At 37.5% G+C, this 24,789-nt stretch overlaps 1 protein-coding gene across 1 annotated transcript in view; it reads left to right on the top strand.

The window, feature by feature from the left end:
• LOC149155549 (cycloartenol-C-24-methyltransferase-like) overlaps positions 1 to 24,789 on the top strand; it is a 187,674-nt gene that overhangs the window by 50,741 nt on the left and 112,144 nt on the right. Inside the window, exons 4-7 of the mRNA XM_089445687.1 lie at positions 11,590 to 11,663; positions 11,879 to 11,963; positions 12,059 to 12,114; positions 24,272 to 24,326. Coding sequence (XP_089301813.1) covers positions 11,590 to 11,663; positions 11,879 to 11,963; positions 12,059 to 12,114; positions 24,272 to 24,326 — 270 coding nt within the window. The remainder of the gene's footprint in view (positions 1 to 11,589; positions 11,664 to 11,878; positions 11,964 to 12,058; positions 12,115 to 24,271; positions 24,327 to 24,789) is intronic.

The following is a 24,789-nucleotide window of genomic DNA, read 5'->3' on the forward strand; positions in this document are numbered from 1 at the left end:
GGGGACAAGAACTGTCCCATGTGGCAGTTCTGTCCCCACTCAAACTTTTCCAAATCCGTGAGCTGTAAAATATGCATAAACTGCTGCGTATAAACTTCATTGCTCCATGATTTTTAGTGGGGGACAAGTGGGAGACAAAGTCTGTCCCATGTGGCAGTTCTGTCCCCACTCAAACTTTTCCAAATCTGTGAACTATTTCATATACCTTTACGAGTTCTTTTAAACTGAATTTTACACCTGCTGAGTGGATAATTCGGAACTCTTTTGACTGGCTGTTGACTTTGTCTTTCTAATGTGGCTGCCATGTCACTATTTCCCCCACAAACTTTAATTTGCACCAACATATTGAAATAAATAAAATTATTTGAACTTTAGTCATATGTAATATTTCAACGTTGCCTCTTTAACTTAACGTTGGACCATTTGACTTGCCACTTGGAACTTTGACTGACTTTCCTCCATGTGGTGGGCCCCACATTGCTACTACATCACCTTTGATATTCCTTTAACTTTCCATGTCAAAATTTGATTTATTTTGACTATGGAAAAATTTCTAAATTTTTCCAATTATTCAATTTTTTGATTTTTTTTTCTCATTTTTGCCACTGTCATTTGAAAAAATCGGCTTTTGAGGGGCTCTAAGTCATTTTTTGACCCCGAAAGTGGGTCTTAGGATAATGCTGGGCCTCTGAGGATGAATTTCGAGTAGTCATACACCCCAGACATTTCCTAAGGCCACTTATTTACACCATTACATAGAAAATAATTAAAAAATCCCGTTTTGCGGGAAATTTTTAATTATTAAAAAATCCTACTTAGACCTAGCCAAATTCCACGAAACATTTTGTGTGATCTAGTATGGTAATATACATCGACTCTAGACACCAAGATGTGTCAGGGGCTCAATCTTCAAACCGTCACCCCGGCTTTGGGGTAAAACATGAGTGAAAAAATCCAGAAAATTATCCGCCTCTGAAAAAGAAGGGATAATTAACCGGATAAAAAAAACACTCCAAGGTGTACTCGTTTGCTGATCGAGTCCCAACATCCTAGGCCTGTTACAAATTCAAAACTCATCATTACTAGTATCACTTATTACAATTCCCCGTAGGGTGTGGAATTTGGGTACAAGAAAGATGATGAGAAGATAGAAGTAGAGTTAAAAAACTCTGTTGACTGATGATATCTGATGGTACAAGTGTCCTCTGGATCATCCTTGGGCATGGAGTCTTCACATAATCATCAGGTGCCACTCCAGTGGTCAATAGGTCCCAGTGAGGGACAAGATTCAAAACAAGAGAAGAAGAAGGACTTGTTGAAGGTCAAGTGCTTCGGATGTGGTGAGCTTGGTCACTACGTCAGCCAGTGTCCAAAGAGGAAGATGGAAAAGCAAGGGAAGCAGACAACAACTTCGGTAGAGATCGATGACTTGTCCTCGAGAGTGGAGGATGAGTTAGCTATGTTTGCAGCATTATCTTCAGATGGAGGAGTATGATGCTCCAGTATGCTAGATCGGGCAGGGTCTGTGGGGAGAGCAACAGGTGGTCTAGATCTAGCCATGGAGGGCTTGATTTATAGATCAGATCCAGTCACTGTGCATTCTTCACATGGATCAGTACCTTTGCTATAGGGGCCCACAGTCTTTCCAGTAGCTAGAGGATCTAAATGTCAGCAAGGCACAATCAGATACTTGAAGAGATAGTGCAAAGCTAGTTGTAGTCAGATACTCGAGAGATAGTAGGAGAGCCAGTTGGGCACAATTAGGTGCTCGATAAACAGTGCAGAGCTTGGCTGCAGTCAGATACTCAAGGGATAGTTGCAAAGCTAGTTGCAGTGACACAATAGTTTAGTGAGAGTTTGAGACTCAGAGGGAGTCTAGCTTTAGAGGGAGCAACCTTATGGAAGCTTGATCTTTAGGTTCTAAGCAGATCAATACATAGTTGCAGTGGTTGTAGCAGCACAAAAGTAGTGCAAAGGCATCAATAGTGTGAGATCAGAGTATGTGCAGTAGCATGGTGGACAATGACTATTTTCTTCACAGTGATTCCCAATGACAGGGAGTCATATCAGCTAGAGATCTGAAGAGAGGAGATGTCATAGATGTCAGACATTAGCAACATGGATTAGTTCGGCTAGAACATGCTCCCACAGACCAATAGGTGACTGATATACTCACAAAGGCTCTTGGGAGGGCCAAGTTCGTCAATTTTAGTGAACAGATGGGTGTAGTGGGGAACACCTTCCTCGCTAAGAGGGAGTATTAGTTTCTGGAGTTTAGAGTAGCAACAGGCAAGTGTTCTAGCCTCTATGATGTTGAAGAGGCTAAGGAACACGAGATCTCCAAAACCAGAAAAGGTTCCGTGAGATTAGACTCATAAACACCTTAATTAAATTAATTAGTCAATAATTTAATTATTTCCCAAGTCTAACTTAGGGAAGTTGGTTATTTATCTAAGCCACTGATCAGGGTTAGATCTTGGCCGTTGGTTGCCTAACAAAAGATTATAAGAGCAAGTCGAGGGCTTGGATAAGATGCATTAGGAAGATCAAGTGAGTTTGAGCAGTTCAACTTACCCAGTTTACGACATTCAACAAGGGCATAGTTGAAGCTAAGGAAAGCATTGGAGGAGGGTTTCAGCAGAAATTGAGAGCAGAGATCCAGAGAAGAGATTCCCAGTGATTTTCTAGTGTCAGAATGGCAGGAAAAGGGAGGCTGAATTATTTGCAGAGGAGATCGTATTCTGCAGTGCGAGTTAGCTAGATTCCTAGTGCGAGTTGCCGGAAGGGGCATTGATTCAGTTGCTATTGCCCGGATCTTTTCCTGGGAGGTAGAGTGAATTGATTAGGCAGTGCGAATTGGCAGGGAAGTGCGAGTTGCTCAGAGAGGGCCAAATTAATTGCAAAGGGAGACAAGGGTGTCTTCCAGATTATTTTTCCAGGAGAAAATTGCCGGAGATTGCCCAGATTGGCAAGCAGTTGTACTCTCATATTTTGCTGAATAATTAATAATAAAACTCTCATCTGCTACACTGGTTTTCCCTTCAGGGCTTTTCTAGGGACATTTGTCCAAAAATAACTGTAATTTTTATTGTGTGTGCGTCTATTTCTCAGTTCTGTATTTTATATTTCCGCAGCGTTTTTATTTGTGAAGAATGCATCATGATTTAATCGTTATTTGCCGAATAATTAATTCAGAAGACAAATAAACTGCTAACAATTAGAAGATTAAACTCCAATTGTTGCATTCAAGGAATTTTCACAGTGCTGCTGCTCATGGTTAAAGTGTTGAACTTGTGTTGTCATTGATGTCAAAAGAAGGTTGTCAGGAGAAGTTGCAGCTGCAGCCAATAGGGCTGGACTTATCTCAGGTACGGACCTTTGGAGGACCCTTGGGAGACAGTGAGTTGGAGAGCTCTCAAAAGCCACTGATGTGGGGATCTAGTGTGGACTTACAACTCTCAAGTTCATGGTCAATCATGCCCTCTGACAATCTACATGAACTGACTGAGTCTGATGTGAAGCTTTCTGTGACATCTAAACCATCTTGTAAGCAGGCAGGATTGGAAAATGAAGTGATTCCTCGCCCACTTCTTTTTCCGACATTGGATCTGCAGATTGCAAGGAAAATTCAGTTGGTGAACTGACCCCTGCAACAAACAGAGGTTTAGCAGAAGGAGAGGGTATACATGGTTCAGTTCCTAATATAGCAGTACATGATGCACCACAAGAAAAAGGCATTCTGATGAACAGGCTGCAACATTTTTGTTCTTGCTTGAGTTTCGGGGGCAGATACAGCTGCAAATAGGGCTTCATTGCTGGTTTAGTGGGCTAATCTGACTGCTGGTTATGCTTGTAGCTTAACAGTCCCCAAATCTACCACTTTCCAGACACACCACTTGAAGGCTCTCCAAAGCTGGGCATTTTCTTGTCGTTCCTGACTTCTAAATCAGACCATCATTTCCATGCTGGAATGCATCTTCTACAGGGGTTTTTTGCTGGACAAAACCGTATAAGTGTAAAGTGTCTGGGCAAATACCTCTTGCTATTCTGTATGGCTGTAATTCTACTGATAACATGCCCTTTTGCTGAGTTTTTACTGGTTGTTTTGTACATTTAGCTTGCTGATTACAGGGTGCTGTCTAGGCTGAACATATCTCTGTCAAACAGATCTGCAAATGTGCCCACCATATGCAAAATCAATGCTGGTTTCTGGGCTGTTTAAATCTGTTTAAGGACATTGTGGCAACTTTTCTTGAGGCTGATGGCAGTGACATCAGCAATGGAGCTGAGAATTTATACCACTATCAGATTATTGTGGAAAACCGTTGTAAATTTTGCGATGCTAAGGGTGTAGGTGTTCAGGTTTCTTTCTACCTTCTTGGAAATCAGATTGTGAATTTGCTGCATCCCGTTGCACCAGGTGGAGACAAAAATATGTTCTCAACTATACAAAATACAAAGCCAGCAGCCTTATCAAGAGGACTCAGAGAGGTAGTAGTGTGCTCGGGTTTTCCATTTGATTTGCATGACCAGAGAAATTACAGAAGCGTGTACCTGTAAGAGCTATGAGCTATGAAGTTTGCAATGGATTTGATAGGATAGGGTCAATACCATGGGTGATGAGTGTAAGAGGGGCAGCATGTGTGAATGCTGTGTAAGACAACAAATGTATGTGTGACAGTAAGTGTGACTGAGTGTATATGTGAGAGGAGGACAGCAAATGGACAGCAAGGTTGAATGACTAAGACAGCAGGTGTGTGTGACTACAGGGATAGCAAGTATGGATGCTATAGGAGAGCTAGTGTGAATGTCGAGGGGCAGATTAGAGGAGAAAGTGCAAAACAGATAGCAGGTCAGATTACAATGGGCAGAATGGTTCAAGACAAAGTGCAGATCAGGTTTAGAGATCTGATTGCATAAATCAGGCCAGAGAGCTTATTGGATCAACAACAAACAATATACAAACGAGAAATAAAAGAAGGGGAATTGGTGTCTCCTGCATGTGGATGCCTACAAAATCTTGGAAGGGGATTGGTGTCTCCTATAGGTGGGTGCCTGCAAAGAATGTGACAATAGGTTGGTGCGTACATTCAGCTATAAAGAAGCTGTTCCAGGGTTTTTTCCTGTATGGATTTCCTTGTAAAAATATTTGTGTTTTGTGTGATGCCTCAAACAATGTAACAATAGGTTGGTGCGTACATTCATCTATAAAGAAGCTGTTCCAAGGTTTTTTCTCGTATGGGTTACCTCGTAAAAATATTTGTGTTTTGTCTGCTGCCTATATAAATGGTAGTCAATATAGCTCTTGGTGACCTCATTGAAAGATCAAAGGAAAAAGTCATCTAGGACAAGTCTCATCATACATCAGTCAGAAGGGAAACATCTGTTGAATAAGAATATGTGAGATCCTCAAGATTCTCTAATGGAATCCTCATCGGAGGATTCATAGATCTAGAGTGGAAGCAAATGTTTCATCAGGAACTCCAACTTATGGAATTCATGGGATGATGGTATGATGACATGAGAAATGAAGCAGATCAAGGGGTTGAAGATCTTATATGACCTAAAGGTAAAATGAGGTATGTATGCTTGTATTTAATATTATAAAGTCATGTTGTATGGTTGCAGGTAACATGGATCACTACTTCTATCTTGAGAAGCATGATCAAGGGAAAAGGATCTCCTCCTCTGAAAGGATGCAGGAAGGCATAAGTCACACTAGATGAAATCAACATAATATGTCCTCATATGAAGTATGAGGTGGTTGACTACAATTAAGGAACTTTGATTGGAAGCTCCTGGGAATGGAATGTGTAAGAGGAAGAGATCGTGAGATATGCAACCATGATAAAGGCGATCAACATCCAAAAGACCAAGAAGATTTGACTAGGAAATCTCCCGGAAAGATATGAAGACTCTGATGAGAGTCTGAAAAAGATGGAGACCCTTGACAATGGATATCTTTGGGAGATGTGTCAACATGTATGCAGGATGCTAATACCTACAGGAAGATGTCATGATGAAGAGCCATCTCGTAAGGTACTATTTGATTTAATGTTATATTTTGATTTCTTGAATAATATATGGATGAGTTCATGCAGACCTACTGGAAGAAGAGTTGTAAGTGCAAGTACAACTAACATTCATGTGGTGAATGGAAATTCCTGAAAGAAGCATGATGAGAAAGAAGTAGCCATATGAAGAAGGTTCCAGATATGTACCAAGAAGGCCACTTTCCATGAAGAAAGGAATGACATGATGAACCAAGGAGGAAAGTAATCGATGGCTAATGCCCTACAAGGAAGAAGCTCAACTGAATTTCATGACATCAAGGAAAGAAATTGATCAAGCAACTGAAGGACCCACGAAGAAGAAGTTGTTGATGAAAAGGAGAGTCCCTAGTTAAGAGGGAGCTCTGACAAGTCCCTAATTAAGAGGGAGCTTGGGCAAGTTCCTGGTCAGAAGGAGCTTGGGTACATTCCTTTACAGGAATAGGCATATCTTCCCTAGTTGAGAGGGAGAGATAGACACAACATTCTTGTCTTCACTTGGGAAGAAAGAATGGAGGATTGGGTAATCATCTGGCATTTGATGCTCTTTGAGGATGTGTAGGGCATCCAAGATAAGAGTAGGCAAGAGGACCAATATTCTTTGAGGGTTGGGAACCCAAGATAAGAATAGTCCTAGAAGGTCATACTCAGTGAACACCCAGGTGGGTATGTACCTTGAGAGACAATGATGAAAGTGTCTATAGTCATTGGTCTTGCCAACATTGTGCTATGATCTGATGAGATATAGAGCTGTCAGTGAAGGCCTTGCTGTGGAAACAATGTTGGTTAATATGATGCGATACAGATGGATTACCAATTTGATTATTCTTATGAGAAATTTTTCAGATTGAGAATGACCAAGTACCATTACGAATACCTTCCTAATTAAGAGGGGAGTGTTGTAAACTGTAACTAGGTCCGGTCTTCATAATGACATGTAATTGTGACTATTGTAAATGATGTAATGAAGAAAACAAAATTATTATTGTAAGCCTTGCTTCATGGGTTTCATGAGCAAGTGGTTTTATTTGTTAGTGGCTCCCATTAAGAGCCTTAGGATTTATTATTGAGTCAAAGAGTCAATGTCATGTATGAACAACTCTTCTGGAGCATATATAAAATATATAGGAGTCAACCTAATGTCTAGAAAAGCCCTCCAGAAAGACAAGCATGGTCCTCTTGATGTCGACCTGCAAAATGATATAAATAAACTCATGTCAGTTCACTTGGAATGACACATCTATTCGAATGTTAAGGTCAGCTTAATATATGGTCGAACTACTATAAATACCCAGTTGGACTCTTTGCATAGTGACACAGAAAAATCACACATATCTCTGAGATTTCCGCATTACAATCACAGTGAGAAGTTCAGTGTTTCGGATGGGCAACAAAGTACAAAACTCTGATCCTTCTGTAGTTTCCGAGGGCAATAACAGAAGAAGATTTCAGATACCACAATGAGGCATTTTGGAGGTCACAGTGAAGCACTTCGGAAGTCTGTCCACATAACAAAACAATTGATCATCTACATTTCGGTGGAAGGCTCAGGAATCACAGTCCTATGGAGATGCTACAGTTCGGTAGTATCAAGGAAATTCAGAACCCTCTGCAATCATAGTGACAACAAGTATAGACATACTACAATTTAATGATAAAAGGAAACTACAGTTCGATGAGGAGACTATCTCGGTGTTGCCACTAGAAGAAGTAATGAAGCCTCAACAATGGAAAGAGAATCTAGAAGACAAAAGCAGAAGAGGACTTGTGTCTTGGTCTTGGAGTGGCTATTAGGTCAAGGGTCGTGGTCTTGGCATTCGTCAATTGGAATCTCTATAAGAAGAATTTGTGTGGGTTTTCCTCTCAAAGAGTGAGAGGTTTTGGCCTTGGCAAAAATCCAACATCTTGTGTTCTTGTCTCTTTTGTTTTGGTAACTATTTGATGAAGTAAGAAAACACACTCTAATAATAACAAGAGAAGATTGTGCTAATAAGAAAAAGTAAAAAGTACCTCACAAATATTTATCATCATGAGAAGAATCTTATTAACCTAATTTCCCTAGATTCTTCAACACAAATCCGTGCGAAAACATGTGCTCATAGCTTGCCGTGTATAGACTAAAGATAGGCCTCTTCTAATTGAATGGCAGTGGAAAAGGTGGGAACAAGATCTGTTCCATTTGGCAGTGCTGTCCCCCACTAAACTGATAGCAAACCATGGGTGACTCAGCTGTCCACTAAGCTCTGCGCATTGCCTCTTTAACTGCTTGCGTAGACCCTAAGTATTTCTTTTGACAGGTAGTGGATCACGTAATCAGCTGGCAGTGGAATATGGGGGACAAGATTTGTCTTATGTGGCAGTGCTGTCCCCCACCAAGCTGAATGTAAATCCGTGAGCGTCAAAGGGAGCTATTCGACCCGTTGAGTGGCAACTCGGGCTCCCTCTTTGACTGTTGACTTGGCCTCCATATGGCAGTTTAACTGGCAGCCCTTGTGGGCCATTAAGTCAGCCCCTATGTCGCTGCCATATCACCTTTCAACTCAAGTTCTTTTGCCAAGTCACATTATTTGACAATTTGACTTGGAAAACATATTTAATATGTTCCCCACCTTTTTATTTTTTTGAATCCTTTTGTCCTTTTTGCCACGTTTATTAGAGAGTGGAATTTCTTGGGGAAATATAGACTTTTTGACCCCCAAAGTGGGTTTCAAGATAATGTTGGGGTTGGGAGCACGAATTTCGAGCACCCACATGCCATCGACATATCCTAGTGCCAGTTATTTACAACTTTACATAGGGAATTAATTAAAATCCCGTCATGCAGGAAATTTTAATTAATTAAAAAAATCCTAGAAAAATTTAGTCAAATTCTGTGAGACTTTGGATATGACCTAGCGTGGTAATATACATTGACCCTAGAGATTAGACCCAAGGCCCAATTATTAAGCCACACTCCAGTTTTGTAGGTATTGAGTGAAAAAACTCAACTAATTATCTGTTGCTGAAGAGTGAAAATAATTGGTCGAGTGCAAAAAAACACTCAAGAGTGGACACATTTATTAATCAGGTCCCAAGTTGCGTAAGCCTGTTACAAAAATTCATCATGCTAGCGACATTTTTTACAATTCCCCTACAGGGGTGCGGAATCTGAAAGAGAAAGTGTAGATAGAGGAGAGAGAAAAAGGGCATAGGTGCCCTGCTGACTTCTGAACTTCTTGAAAAAATGTCAAGTGCCCACATATCCATTGGGCAATAGGGTCTAGTTCCCTGCTAGGTACAAATTAGCAGGTGACAGCTACCATCTAAAAAAATGCAGATGCACCCAAGGTCTAACTACTCTTGGGAGCAATAATAGCGCTGGGGTTGGAACAAGGAATCAAAAAAAGATTGAATTTCATGGTCTATGAAGCTATTGGCTGTTCATGCATTCATTGTTTGCAACTTGCTTTAACAAACTCATACAGTGACGATTTACAAACATACCATGGCACTAGATATATGTTATATATAGTCATGCTTAGTTAGTAAAGGGTTGATGTAATGTCACATAAACCCTATCTATGTATATCTGAACATAACATAGGGTTGTGAGTAATTTTACAAAGACTGGACACATGGCTACCACTATAGGCTTAAAAGTTAAAACACATTTATGTTGTAAAATTAATCAATTATGTTCTGTTTCAATTTTGAAAATTTCCTCGTTTTTTATTTTTTTGGTTTAATTTTTTAATATGTATTGTTGCTGCATCCAACTTGTTTCCTGCAAATTTGGGTGAAGCTTCCAGCTGTAACAGATATTCATACACGTAACTAAATACCTGTGTTCTAGAAATTCATGCAACATTATTACATGTTACATTTATCACATTTCATAACCTAAGAAACAGGGAATGTGCCCCAGGGCTTGTGTGTATATCCTATGTGTTGAACACGTGATAGTCTAGGACATGTGTCAGACATGAGTTTGGTATGTGCCCTAGAACCTCACGTATTGGGCACATGATAGGCAAGGACATTTGTCAAACATGAGTTTGACATGTGTCATGAAACAGGACACATGTCAAAGCTCATGTTTGACACATGTCCTAGCATGTCCCAATGTCTCATGCTGGTGACCAAAACAGAGTTAGAAGAGTGGCTTTTCCCCTCTTTTAAAACGTTCAGCCACAGGAAAACACTTTTAACATTGTGCAAGTGAAAGAGAAAAACCAGATTTGAAGTTGTTATGGGAGATTCGAAGGCATTCTAACTTCCTAGATTTGTCGTTTCTCCAACATTAGCATTCTTCTTTATTCATACTAACAAAATCATTGCTCAATCATTAACGGCTGCTGGTAAAGGTTAATAGTAAGGAAAGAATGTCATTGTTGGTGTTGCTCCCCTCCTCTAAGTCCATCTATTGCTGCTACTGCTTCATCTGCTGCAAGTGGAGCTGCGAGTTCTGCAAATAAGTCTGCTATATTAAGACATCAAACTCCAGGAAGAAATATCCTCTTTATCTAGTATCCACTCTATTTGGTATTTGGCATTTGCCATTGGCATTCCCACCCATAGTATTAGTATCTATGTAATACATTTTAATTTTCATGACATCAATTGACTTAATGAGAAAACTGCAATTTTGTGTGTAATGATTCTTGAAACTCTAATTTCTTGTGTGTTTGATGTTGTAACTAGCGGTACCAATATTTTTTAAATTTATGATTATTTTTTATTTTTTTTATTTGTATTTTTCTTTTTATGTATGTATATCTGTGTGTGTGTGTCCCTTGTCTCAGATTTCAGGGTTGACATGTCCCCTGTTGGACACTCAGACCTGCGTATCCTGTGTCCTAATGTCGTGTGAAGTAGAACACTATCACTAAAAAATTAAACTAAATTATCAACACATACACATGTATAGCTATATATGCTCATTGCTTATGTTGACATAACCCAACATGTAATTGATTTTGCCCCCATATCATAGAAGAGACCAGCTGATGATGCATTATCATGGAAAAATTCCCACGGATGAGGTGTAGCTGGTTAGTTTGTGCTCCTGGGTTAGAACTTAGACTTTCAATCAATGCCCTCAAAGTAAAAACTATGGGTATGTTTGGCATGAATTACTAAAATTCTTCTTAAACAGTAAGCAAAATGATAATTTGCTTAGATTCCATGCTAAGGTTGAATGCTTACCCTCTAGACAGTCCGCACATGACTTTACCTTCTAATCTGTGGAAGATTTATAGTAGCATTCTAAGTTCTAACAGGTATATTTAAAGTCAAATAGTCATTTTAAGGGCATTTTTGATAGCTCTTCAAAGCATTGACATAACTCTTGAAAAAGAGTGCTCGTGATGGCTCTTTCATTGATAGATAATTTCATTTTACATGCACTAATGCTATATTTTCAATGTGATCCATCATCTCTGGTGTTATAGCCACTAACTGAAGTGAAAATACGGATAAATTAGAGTTGCAGCTTGACATCTATCGTTAGTAGAATTCTCGAGATATACTTACATGACTTGTGTCTCAACTTTTTTTGCAGGTAAATAAATACTATGATCTGGCGACTAGTTTCTATGAGTATGGATGGGGGGAATCTTTTCATTTTGCTCACAGGTTGCCTTAAATTTGTGCTAAATAAATACATATTGTTTTGTGGTGCAATATGTTTTAGCAATGCAGTTAATTATGGTTCATCTGAATTCGATTGATTCAATGGTGCTATTGACTTAATTTCAGGAGTTATATTGCTTATCAATATAGCCAGCCAAACTCCAAGTAATTAGAGAGATCTTTTGAATACTTGGTACTAACAAGTTTTAACAGTACAGATGGAAAGGGGAGACCCTCCGAGAAAGTATAAAGCGCCATGAACATTTTCTTGCTCTTCAGCTTTGTTTAAAGCCTGCAATGAAGGTTGTTTTCATTATTCATTTCTTGTTATGAGCATCTGCAACTTTTAGAATTTTTTTTATCAGTTGGTATTTACAGTTTCTCTAATGAAACTGCAGGTATTGGACGTTGGATGTGGGATTGGAGGTCCACTGAGAGAAATTGCTAGGTTCAGGTAAATACTTTCAATAAAAATATGGAGACTAATTGGGATTCACTTTATTATAGGCTTTGTTCTAGTTGGATAATTTGTGTTCATCAATTTATTTGATATATATGGGAAAAATCTGAATCTGTATGTCATAGCGTCTGGATATGATATGCATGGTTTGGAAGAATTTGGAATTGTTTAAAATTGGATTAGAATCACCAAGTTTGAAGAATTTTTAGTTCTCATAGTAATTCCGTTTCACATTGATGTCTATCTTTATCTCCTGTGTCAAATAATAATTCTATATCTGTATGACAAGAAGGGTACAAAACAAGGCAAACTAATCTGAGATATTCATTGGGACCACAAAATAGGGAGATTGCAAGATGCAAGGTCAGTGCATGAGTAGGTAGAAGCCTAGTTTTGTGGTTAATGTGGTCCAGTGCATAGCAAATTCTTGTACAAATGTCTCATTTGAGGCTGGGATTTTACTGAAGATGTACCTATTATCGATTAAACTAGCAGGGTTGCTAAGATCTTGGCAATCTCCTCTGACTGACACACATAGGGTATGGGCCCACTGTCATCATGGCTCAGATCCACACTCTTTAAGCTGAAGTTCCTTTTGAAAGGTTATGGGTAGATTCCCATTTGATACCTCACCCAATTAAGTAAATATTAATGCTTTAAATGGGTCTATGTAATGAACATAAAAATATAAATATTATTAAATAATAGTTAATGAGTGATATATCTGTCTAAGATGACACAGAGAGAATGTCTGTCTAAGCTGTTGTATAGACTCTAATCTATCAAACCATTCTTCCTATACAGGTCACATTGGCACAGGGACTACAACCCTATACAAGTCAGTGTGACACAGGAAGAATATCATGATCTAAGAAGATCACTGCTCCTTCTCAGCTAGAGAGACATTCTCCACAAGTCTTAGCTTATCTCTAAATTATACAAACTTGCCTTGGGGGAGAGACATTATCAGAAAATCAGCTGTCTGTTCATTAGTGGAGATATACTGGAGCTTCATTGCTCCCTTCTGCACCATGTCATGAATGTAGTGATACTTGGTGCCAATATGTTTTGACTTTGTTACGAAACACTTTTTCTCTGACATCTTCATGGAGCTCTGTTTAACACAGAACATCACTGTGGTATCCAACAACCAAAAACCAACAATCAAACAAATTGTCAAGCAATATTGAAGCCAAATTTCTTCTTGAGTCACTGTACATGTTGCCATATATTTTGCCTCAGTAGAACTAAATGTCACAGAAGACTGTTTCTTGTTCATCCAAGAAACCATAGCAAAGCCCAGATAGAAGCATTTACCGGTAGTACTCTTTCCATCATCAGTACTTTCGTCCCAATCAGAGTCAGAGAATCCCTGTAACCTTATCACTAGCAGCATACTTCAGTTAGTAGTCAACAGTACCATAAAGATATCTGATCCAATAATCTTGCTTGGAATTTATCTGAAATTGACTTAAGGTGTTATCTGCAAAGCACTAGAGAGTCAGATTCTCAGCTTCCTTATGAGAGGTGTTATGGGATTGCATCGAAATTTATGCAGGATCTTGATAATTTACTTCCCTTACACAAGGGAAACCTCACCAGGTTTCTGCCAGATTTTAAGTCTTAAATAATAATGCCAAGATCAAATTCAACAGCCAAGAATCAGATCCTCAAAACCTGTCAGAAGAAGGTCATCCATATAAAGAAGCAAAATTACAAATTCATTCTTCAAAACCTTGATATGGAAGTTGGGATCAGCTTCACTTCTTCACTTTAGGCCTTTATAGATAGAGTTGACTAATTTAGTAGCAGAGCTTCTTCAGGTTCCTCATCATATAAAGCCAGATCTCTGCAAGGAGTTCCTCGAGTTTCATATTCTCAATCTTGGGTAGAACCAAGATTCTTTAGTCAGCTCCCTCTTTCACTTAACATAGAGATGCTCAACTTTCATCATCGGCAGTTATGGATAAGCACCATTCATTAAAGACTTCAGTCCATTTTGGAAGTCACAATGGACTTCTATAGTTTATAAGTAGAGCAATACTTCAATCAAGCTGATCTTGTCTGCTCCCTCTGAATCCAATTTCATCAATCCTGTTCCTTCATTGATTACCACAGTCTCGGCAATCTTCATCAAGTACCTGCAATCCTCATTAGGAGGCCAAGGAAGAACAAATACAAACAAGATAGATATATAGATACAAGAGACTGAAATAAAACAACAATAGTAATAAGAAAGTGCTTATCTCTTTGAAAGTATGTCAGCTCCCTCTCAATCTTGGTCTAATTGCATTCAATCAGAAAAAATTCCTTGTCAACATCGTCATTAAGGAGCTAGGGTTTTCAGTGAGAGCAATCCATTCTAGGGCTGGGACCATAAGACATAAACTCTCTTCAGTCCTTGGTTAGATAGAATTTACAATGATCAGCTATAATTTTAAACTCTATCCCTAGATCTTCTTTAAAGTATAGATGCCATAAGATCACAAACAGATTAAACTTGGCATTATACAACATAATTGAACTTGCAACTTTGTCATGCAAAGAAATTCAATCAAGAAATCAAAGTCAGAACAATCAATCAAGAATACATTGGAATCTGGATTATGTCTTATCAAGAGCTTTTACAAACATGAGAAAGAATTAAGTCTAATATTCTTTCCTAAGGCACAATTATTGCAAACATCTTCATGATCTATTTTGGAATAAGTTAAACATGACAGTGCCAAAGATCACAGAGATTAATGTTGAAGCGAACAAAGTTCCTTCTTCAGATTAATTACTCCAGAAGACTTGGAATATGAAGATATCCATTGAAGATACAAATATATATTAAAAATGTATGAATAAGAATGATACAAATGAGAATGAGAGGTCTGCTTATATACTATGCAGGTGCCTCTTCATGGAGAGTCATGTCTCATTAGACATGACTCTTCAACCTAATTACTAATTAACTAATCATTACTAATTATTATCATTGACATTATTTCCTATATATTTATTCATAAGAAATGTCTTGGTGAACAAGAGCTTGAAGAGGTAAAGTATGAATGCCAATAGTTTTACCAGCAATAAAAGCTACTCTATCAATTTTATCAAATCAAATGAAATTAAACCAAACCTGGTACCTTCAGGCTCAACCTCAAGAAATGACTACAATCCCTAGTCTTGCTGTTATTAATAGAAGAAATCCCATTCTTCTTTATTTTTGACTTTCTTGGAGGGTTCCACTTTTTCAGCTATTGAAGCCTGATGCTCTCCCTTCCTTTTCTTGCCATTTGATTTATTAGGACAATTGTTTTTGTAGTGACCATATTGATGACACCCATAGCATTGAACCTTGGACATATCTCTGTTCCTTTGAGGAGCAGGCCTTTTGTTTGGGTTCTTCCTTTGAAAACCAAATTTCCTCTTACCATTGAACTTCTTGGATCAGGCAACAAAAGCCTAAGAATCAGTTCCTTGAATGTCTCCTTTGGCTTTGAGTCTAGCTTCTTCTTCCATGCAAGCAACCCATGTTGGTCTCTCCTTCCTAGAACAAATTCCTGTTGCAAAAGCATCCCATTGTTTGGGTGGGCCATTGATTGCAGTAGTCACCAGTTCAGATTCAGAGATCTTCCCTCCCATGCTTTGAAGCTCATCCCTTATGTGTGCTATCTTCATAAAGAAGGTGGCCACAGATTTTCCCTTTGCTGGCCTTAAGTCATGAAATTGATTCCTTAGGGAAATCATTTGACCAGTAGTATTAGATGCATAAAGACTTACTAGCTTGTCATATACTTCCTTAGCAGTTTTGTATTCAGAAACATAAGGGATCAGGTAATCTTTGAGAGACTCAAAATTAATTCTTTAGACCTTGTCTTCTTGCTTTCGATGTTTAGCCTTTCCAATATCATTGTCAGGATGAACAACTTTTTCTTGGACATATTGCAGGACATTATGTTCTTCTAAGACTAGATATAATATTAATAATATAAGTTTTTATTTAATTTATATAGTTTTAAATTTTAATAATAAAAAAGGTCTATTAATTAGTTATTGATTTATACTCATGGTAGTTAAATGCAAACAGTTTCTTTTAATCAAATATGGAAATAAATATAACAAAACTAATTTATGAATTAATTAACTAATTATTTTTCCCTGCCCCTATCCCTTGGTCCAGTCCAGTTACCCAGTCAAATATAGCCGTTTCCCAGTCAAATATAGCCATTGGATGATATGCTCTCTCTATTTAACATGTAGCCATGATCTGGTTCTTCAACTTGTCCTGACGATGAACCACACTTGTTGGTTCGAAACGCGTCGACAAATGAATTATGATGTGATTTTCACCGAAAACTCTTCTCAATAAACTAGATCAATCATCTTTTTTCCAAGCTTTAAAATTTGTTGCTCTAGTAAGCTTGTTTCCTTCTTTACAAGAAGAAGCCATAGCCTCACTATCCTTAGAGGATGAACATGGATTTCTTCTAAGAGCTTCTTCCAAGACGTGATCGACAACTTTCTTCCTTACCCTGTTTTGATACCATGTTAAGAAACCAAGTGGCAATATTTTTGTACTGCTGATAATTATTTCTGAATTTATTTGAGTGTCTTTAATTCATTTTCTTCATCAAATAATTACACTTCAGAAATCCAACAGATAACAGTGACAAGAAAGTGGAGATCACAGAGCACAATAACAAGAGACACCAGAGTTTAGGTCAGAGACCAGGGCAAAACCCCATGAAGGGGAAAACCCAAACAAGCTTTTCCTTATAGAGATCCTTCAACAAGACATCAAGACTACAAGATGGCTTCCACAAGTGCTAAGACAATGTCTGTCAACAAGATCACAAGCATACCATAGAAACAAACTCTGATCCCTTCCTTTAGAGGCTTGGACTTCAGATAGGATGCAGAACTGAGTATGCAAGAAAACTAGACCAAATCTTAGTTCTGAAGTAACTCGGATCTCAGATCTTGGTATAATCTCCTTGAGCTTGGCCTAGAAACAGACCTTGGATGGTAACAAAACTTGAACAAGGATATAGATCTTGGACCTTCCATAGAGCTACAAAATTCGGACAAGGAGTATACTTCGGACCTGTTGACCACTGGAGTGGCATCTTGTGATTATATGAAGACTCCATGCCCAAGAATGATGTAGAGGACACTTGTACCATCAAATATGATGAGTCAATAGAGTTTTTTAACTCTACTTTTATTTCTCATCATCTATTTTTATACCTAGATTCCACACCCTGCGGGAAATTGTAATAAGTGATACTAGTAATGATGAGTTTTGAGTCTATAACAGGCCTAGGATGTTCAGACTCGATCAACAAACGAGTACACCTTGAAGTGTTTTTTTATCTAGTTAATTATCCCTTCTTTTTTAGAGACAAATAATTTTCTGGGCTTTTTCATTCACTTTTTACCTCAAAGGCGGGGTGATGGTTTGAAGGTTGAGCCCCTAACACATTTTAGTGTCTAGAGTTGATGTATATTAATATACTAGATCACACAAAAAATTTCGTGGAATTTGGTTAGGTCTAGGTAGTCATTTTTTAATTTTTTAGGTTTTCCGCAGGTCTAAAATTGCAAATGAAATTGTATTTTAAATTGCAATAAATGTAGTTTAGAGAAGTTGTATGGGGTATGAGTAATAAAAATTACACCTCTCACCCTCAACTTTCTACTAAGACACACTTTGAGGAGTTAATAATGTGTTTTGGGCCCTCAAAACCCACATTTCCTAAGATTAGTGGATATTGTGGCATTTAATTAGGTTAGAAGTAAATAGAATAGAGAGAAATAAATTATTTCATGTGAAAAAATGACGTGAAAATGACTTGGAAATTATCCTAAGTCAAAGAGTTGAGTCAACGGACATGTGGAAGATGACTGAGCACGCTGCATCATAAATACACCATTATTTGGCAAAATCGAATTTCCTAGAGATAAAGTAGTAGTTGCACATGTGGAAAATCGAATTTATTAGAGGAACTCATGCACTAAAGGAATATTCTATGGAATATAAAGACTAAGGATTTCGTGGGGCCTTCTCTCACTGTTAGCTCGAGTGCTTCTACACTTAGCACTTCACATGGAGGATTACGAGTTTCACTTGGAGGAGATAACACAGTTTCTAGGGATCTGTGCAGAGCATCTTTGGGATCATCATTTGAGGTGGAAACACTTGGTTCGAGTTTGATTTGGTTTGACGGAAGTTATCTCATTGCTTTGGTTCACTCATGGATATGTTTACTATGCTATATAGAGAAATCAATTTTCTTTGGGTGCCACATGAGGAATTCGATTTTCCTTGGTGTCTCTATCATCTTCAGTTGGAACTCAACTTGCTCTTGATTTGCACCCAACTCTCTATATAATGAGGCTATGGGCTCTCATATTGTATCATGTAGTATGAGCTATTGTGCTTGAAGAGACACTGCAGAATTGTATGCGCTACTTGCAATATAATACAACAGTCTTTGGGTAAATCGTGATGGTGTTCCTCCTTGAATATGTGGTAAATTCTTGACTTGTTGTTATGCTTCTACTTATTTCCTCATGTCATTGTTTCTTTCATGCTTGTTTCAAGTTATTTTAGTATGCAACTATCTCATATTAGCATAAGAATTACTTATTTGCTTTAAGAAAAAAAATCTTCTAGTGGATGTTAGATGTATCTCTTTCCATTGCACTTATTTATTTTCATGTGGATGATTTGTGGTGAAGGTTTGTAGAGGAATCATTTTGTGGTCAAGCTTTTCAAGCGTGAGGGGAAATTCTCAGAGGAATCAACCCATTCTTGAAATATATTCAAGGAGAACCCTCATGTGTTGAACTCCAAAGTCCCATCTATATCTTATTTTTGTCTTCCAAAGATTCTTTCAAGTTTTTTAAAGCTCTTATTTCTTGCACCAAAATATCAAATTTAAAATAATTATATTTTTTACGTATCAATATCTGGCTATTTGAAAGATCTAAGTCATGGCTAGTCAAAGAGGAGAGCTTGCTCATACTTTTTGGCCTAGCCTCTTGTAGATTATTTTTGTAACATATTTTTGTAGTTTTCCTGAGCTAATATTTTTGTGTTGTTTTAGCCATTTCTAACTTGTTTTGCAGCTACTTGTAGGATTCATCATCAAAAAACTACTTGCAAGTTTGCATGCAGGACCTTGGGGCTCGAATTTAATAACTACTTCCACCTTTAGGCTGAGTTCTTCTTGGACAAGGCCGTGTTCTTTTGGTCATCTCTTTCTCTCTCTTGGCCGTGGCCATAGAGGAAGCTTATCCTCACCTATTCCTTCAAAAAATCTGCATTTTGTTGAGCCGTTGTGGGCCTCAAACTACATAAATTTTCAGTTTGGAAAGGTGTATGGTTTGAAGCCAAATTGTTAAGACTTTCCTTGGAGTTTAGAGAAGACTTCATTGTCTTTTTCTTCTTGTAACAACTAATAAAATTTCTGATTTTGGGAGTGTGGGTTTTACCCATTGGTATCCTAATCTCTCCACCTTTTGGAGAGGCTTGGTGGTTTGATTTTGTTGGTTTATTTCATTTTGCATGCATATCATTTAATTGAGAAGTTAACACAACATGTATCACACTCATTTTTCATGCACTTTAATTTAATTTACTACATGTTTTGAATCCATAACAAGTTCAGATTGTTTGCATGCAAGCACTTTTTACTTGATCTTATTTGGCTTGAGCATAGTTCCAAGTTTACTTATGCTTCACCATTAAACACATCTTACATGCATCAAGTATTTGGACAAATTTTCTCTATAAAGTAACATTCTATTTCATGTCAAGCAAGTACATTTCAAGTTGAAGTTAATTTTCATTGTTTGGTTAATTTACTTACATGCCCCAAACATCACTAAAACTTACCTCCACCTTAAGTTGATTGAATAGAATTTTTAGGGACCCTCTACCTCTATTGACTCCTCATTGTGAGATCCAAATCTTTGGGCGAGGATGAGGTCTGAGGACTAAAGTTCAATTGTAATTTTGCCTTAGCGCTAATTAATAAAATAAACCAAGGACACTATTTCATTACATTTACTTTACTTGCAAAGCTCTTAAATTTTTTGCTATCTTGATTGCTAAAAGCGTCACATGCAAATCTTATGTCAAGAAACACTTTGGATGCAAGCATTGTAATCTCTTAATTTTGCAACAAGTTTTAGTTTAACTTTCTAGTGCTTGGAAATTGGTTTACCCTTGAAGCTTAATTACATATTGCCATTTTGATGGCCATTGACTTCACTTTCAAGTACTCTTATTTTGTTGCAAACTTAAATGCATGTTGTCATCTTGGTCTAACATTTGAGTTCTTTTTATCATCTCATTCTCACAAGTAGATTTCTAATTGTATCCTTTTGAGCAAGATAGTTTCCATGTGTTGATTTGTAAACTTGTTCATCCAATGTTTTAAAAACCGTTTTTAAAAACCGGTTACCGGTCTAACCGGCCGGTTAGCAAACCAGCCGGTCTAAACCGGCCAAAAAAACCCGGTTTGAATGCCCATTTCTCCATTTTTTTGCCCTAACCGGTGAAAACTGGCCGGCCGGTTTTGTCCTAAACCGGCCAGTTTTAGGCACACCCACCGTAAAGTTAAAAAAGCATATTTCTGACTGTGTTTTAGGGTTTTTGGGGGGAACTAAGGGTGTTTCAACCCTAACAATGTTGGCAATAAATGGTAATGTTAAATTCTTAAAGTAAAAGTGACATTTCTTTTAATTTTCATTTTCATCCTTTTACTTAAATTTTTAACATTACCATGAAATGACTCAGGATGTTTGAGAGTGGTTTCGACCTCATTGGATTTCATATGGAGAAACTAGAATTTTAGATTTCACTCAAAATTCAGCAGACTTAATGGTTTTCAGGATTTCATGGTTTGGGGGTAAACAATAAATGCAATCGGTGCTCCAATTGATGAGAAAAACTCCCGATCTAGATCCCATTGTGTTGGACGATATTGATCCAACATCAGAATGGGTGGAGGAGACTGAAGAACCTGTGTTTGACGCTGATTTTGATATCGACATGGCTTTAGCGGGGGATGAAGCAGATTATGTGGTGGCATCAAAACCAGGATCAGTAGCGGCATCAAGGAAAGGCAAAGAACCAAAGGAAGTCACTAGTCATGCAGGTCGACAAACTCGTGCTTCCATTAGGTCCACTTCTATTGTCATTGGTGGCATTGATACTGAGGTTGTAGATCAGGCTGAGGCATCCTCAGACTCTGAACCAGATGATGTCTATGTAGCTCCTGATGATGATCCTGTGTCTAGTAGTGGTGATGAACTTGATGATTGATCATGTGTACACTGTAGACTTGTAGTAGGCCAATGGCCTCATAGCTTGCAACATTGTTTTTGGACTTTATAGGCCATTTAGAGCCTCATTTCTTATGTATTTTGCTATTTTGTCGATGATATGTATTGCACTCGGTGCCATTTTGATATATTCACCTTTACATGGTATATAAATGAGCAAACTTTGCATATTTTGTCTCTATTGGCTTGGAATCATGGTTTTACATCTTAAAAATAGTTTTGTTTCATTAAAAATTAATTATTTAATATATTTTTTTAAAACCGGTTCATTTAGACCAAATCAGTCCCGGTTAGACCGGTTCCGGTCGGTAAACCGGTTCATTAGGTGGACTGGTCCAGTCAACGGTTCCGGTTTTAAAAACATTGTGTTCATCTTAAAAGCATTTATAATATCTTCTGCTATGAGTTTATTGTTTCACTTTTCAGGATTACTTTGGCTTTCCATTTGAAAGCATTTCACTTCATTTTAAGCAAATACAATTTCATTTCTTTAGAACAATTTATTTAAAGGCACTAGTTGAATGCTCATGTGTTGATGGTTGTCATAATTATTTGATGCCATATTGCTCATATCACATTTGCATATAAATCTCTAAGAGTAATCCATAACACTATAACGCTCGCCTAGAAACTCACATCTTTAACTTAATTTTCCTTTAAGGACCAGCGCCCTTAGCTAACCTAGGAGATAGCTTAAACGAGGAGAGAAGGGATTTAGTGTGACAACCCCTTCTCTGAGTTCCCTGCCACCAACCATACCTTGTGGTGTTGAAGGCTTTTCTCACTAACTTGTAGCTAGGTGTAGGCGGCAGGAGCAACAAGACCTTCAACATCAGCTTCTGAACAAAAATTAGATTGCGGATCTCTTCCACAATGGCCTTGAATACTCCTTAGAAGACCTCGAATAGATGAACAGATGATAGATGCTCGAGTGATCGAATTGCCTATTAGGAAGAGCGAATTGAGTTCTTTAAAGTTTATATAGTCATTAGATGACCCAAATTGGTGAGTTCCTAGGCAAACTATCTTGCCAATCTAGAAACATTGATTTGATCCGAATGAGTGAAACTATCATCTTTCATTATTAACCATCATGTGATGAGTTTCAAGGCAAGCCAACTCGCTGTCATGTGATCCAAATGAGGGAGTTTCAATGCAAACCGACTAGCTATCACGTGATCTTCTAGGCAAGTTGACTTGATCATCTAAAAGAGCCAGCCAAACACTTGTGGAGCCACTTGAAATTATAAAAATAATATTTTTTCATTTTGTTGAATACAACGAGAATAAATAATTTTATGAAGACCGACCATAGCTACCATTTCAATGGTGTGATTATTTTTATTATATTTTTTTGAGTCTAAAATGGTAGGTGATATTAAGAATTCAAGTGTGCTTTTTCTAATTTAGAAATGGATAAAAGCTTGACGATATCCATTTGTTCATAAGATTATGAATGTGAGGTGCCATATTGCATAACTAACGTCACTCTCTGGATAAGATATGCCTCTTTGAGGTGAAACTATCATCTTTCATTATTAACCATCAATTTTTAAAGTATGTTGTAGAGAATTGATCTAGGTAATCTTGTTCTTTAACTAGGAAGGAGGGATACATATTCTCTAGCTTCTAGGTTCTTTGGAAATGCATTTTTTTTGTTTTTTGTATCTATAGCTATGTGACAAGGTTCCCCGAATCCAAACCATGGGGTTCGGAATTTGGCAAACCAAAAAAATCCTGTGAAATTCGTTTGGGTTCGTTTAAGTTCGATTATGTCTTCTCACACTCTTCAAGAATGCTTGGGGTTCACATTTGAGTTGAAATGAAGTGCTCAACAACAACAATAAATTGTAATGGCGATGGGCATACAATGGTCGTTTGTAATGGAGATGGGCAGATGGTGGTCAGTTTGTAGTTCTGCGATGGTGGTCATCATGGCAGATTTCCCTCACCTAATGCGGGTGGCGTAGGGGGTCATTATGGCTAATGATTTGCAAGCCAACAATTTGCATGATGAGTTGGAGAGTTGCGATACTAAGTCTTTGCTTAATGCTCAGAGCCCTAGCCTTTTATCTCCTTACGAGTATACCCTTTCCAGCTAGAATTAGCGTTAGCCATAGCTTATATATTAACTATAATATTATATATTAATTATACATGTTATAATTTTTTTTATATATGATTATATATATAAAAATATATATTAAAAATATATTTAGGATAATTATATATTGTATTAAAATATGTGTAGGTATTAGTTAATAGATTATATAATTATTACAGACCCACACACACACGAACCTAATGATGAACCTTATTCAAACCTCATTGAGAAATTCAAATTCAAATCGAATTTTATCATTGTCGAACTCGAATTCGAACCCAAACCTTGTGACATTCATCTAGAGGAATCAACAACTGAGTCTATCTCGTACTCACATGACATGGGGTTGTTTCCAACTGCTACCATTATAACCTCTAGGTGGCTACATACTCCCCTTCTAGAGACATAGATAAATTGAGGGGATTTGAACCTGGGATCTCTTGGTACATAAAACTTCATTATCACTGCCATCACTAATTGAGCTGCCCCTCTAGGGCTGGATCTTGGGGAATACATTATAAGTAATTGCAATGTCATGTTTTTTTGTTCAAGTGTTATTTGGCTTTTAGTTTAGCCTAGTAGTTAGATACCTCTCTAATAATGCTTAATTACATTAAATTCTTTTTTCTTATTATCATGTGAAATATCTAACATTTTGAAGTATCATCTAACTTGCCTTTCTATGGTGTTTCATTTTCTTTGTAGTCGGACTTCGATCACAGGATTGAATAATAATGCATATCAGATATCAAGAGGAAAAGTGAGTTATTCGATTCCAAATGATGTCTCAAAATCTAATGTCGTGTAATGTTTTAAAATCTGATGTCATGTAAATTATGTTACAATTTTTGTTTGTTTGTTATGGAACTCTTTTTTAATAAGTTTATGCTACCAATCCTTTTGTCATTGTTCTTGAAATTGCATTTCTCTTGAAATTTTAGTGATGTGATTTACATTTAGTGTATAACTTTGCACTGATGTCGTGTAAATTATGTTACAATTTTTGTTTGTTTGTTATGGAACTCTTTTTTAATAAGTTTATGCTACTAATCCTTTTGTCATTGTTCTTGAAATTGCATTTCTCTTGAAATTTTAGTGATGTGATTTACATTTAGTGTATAACTTTGCACTAAGAGTAGCCAGGTGCTTTACAACCTAATATGGGGGAGAATTGTTTCGAATGAACATATGAATGGACAAACATAATGTTACATTAAAGAACT

Source organism: Pinus tabuliformis, chromosome 9 (genome assembly GCF_031772625.1).
Source record: "Pinus tabuliformis cultivar Carrire ecotype Pingquan chromosome 9, CPIR1, whole genome shotgun sequence".
Lineage (NCBI taxonomy): Eukaryota > Viridiplantae > Streptophyta > Pinopsida > Pinales > Pinaceae > Pinus > Pinus tabuliformis.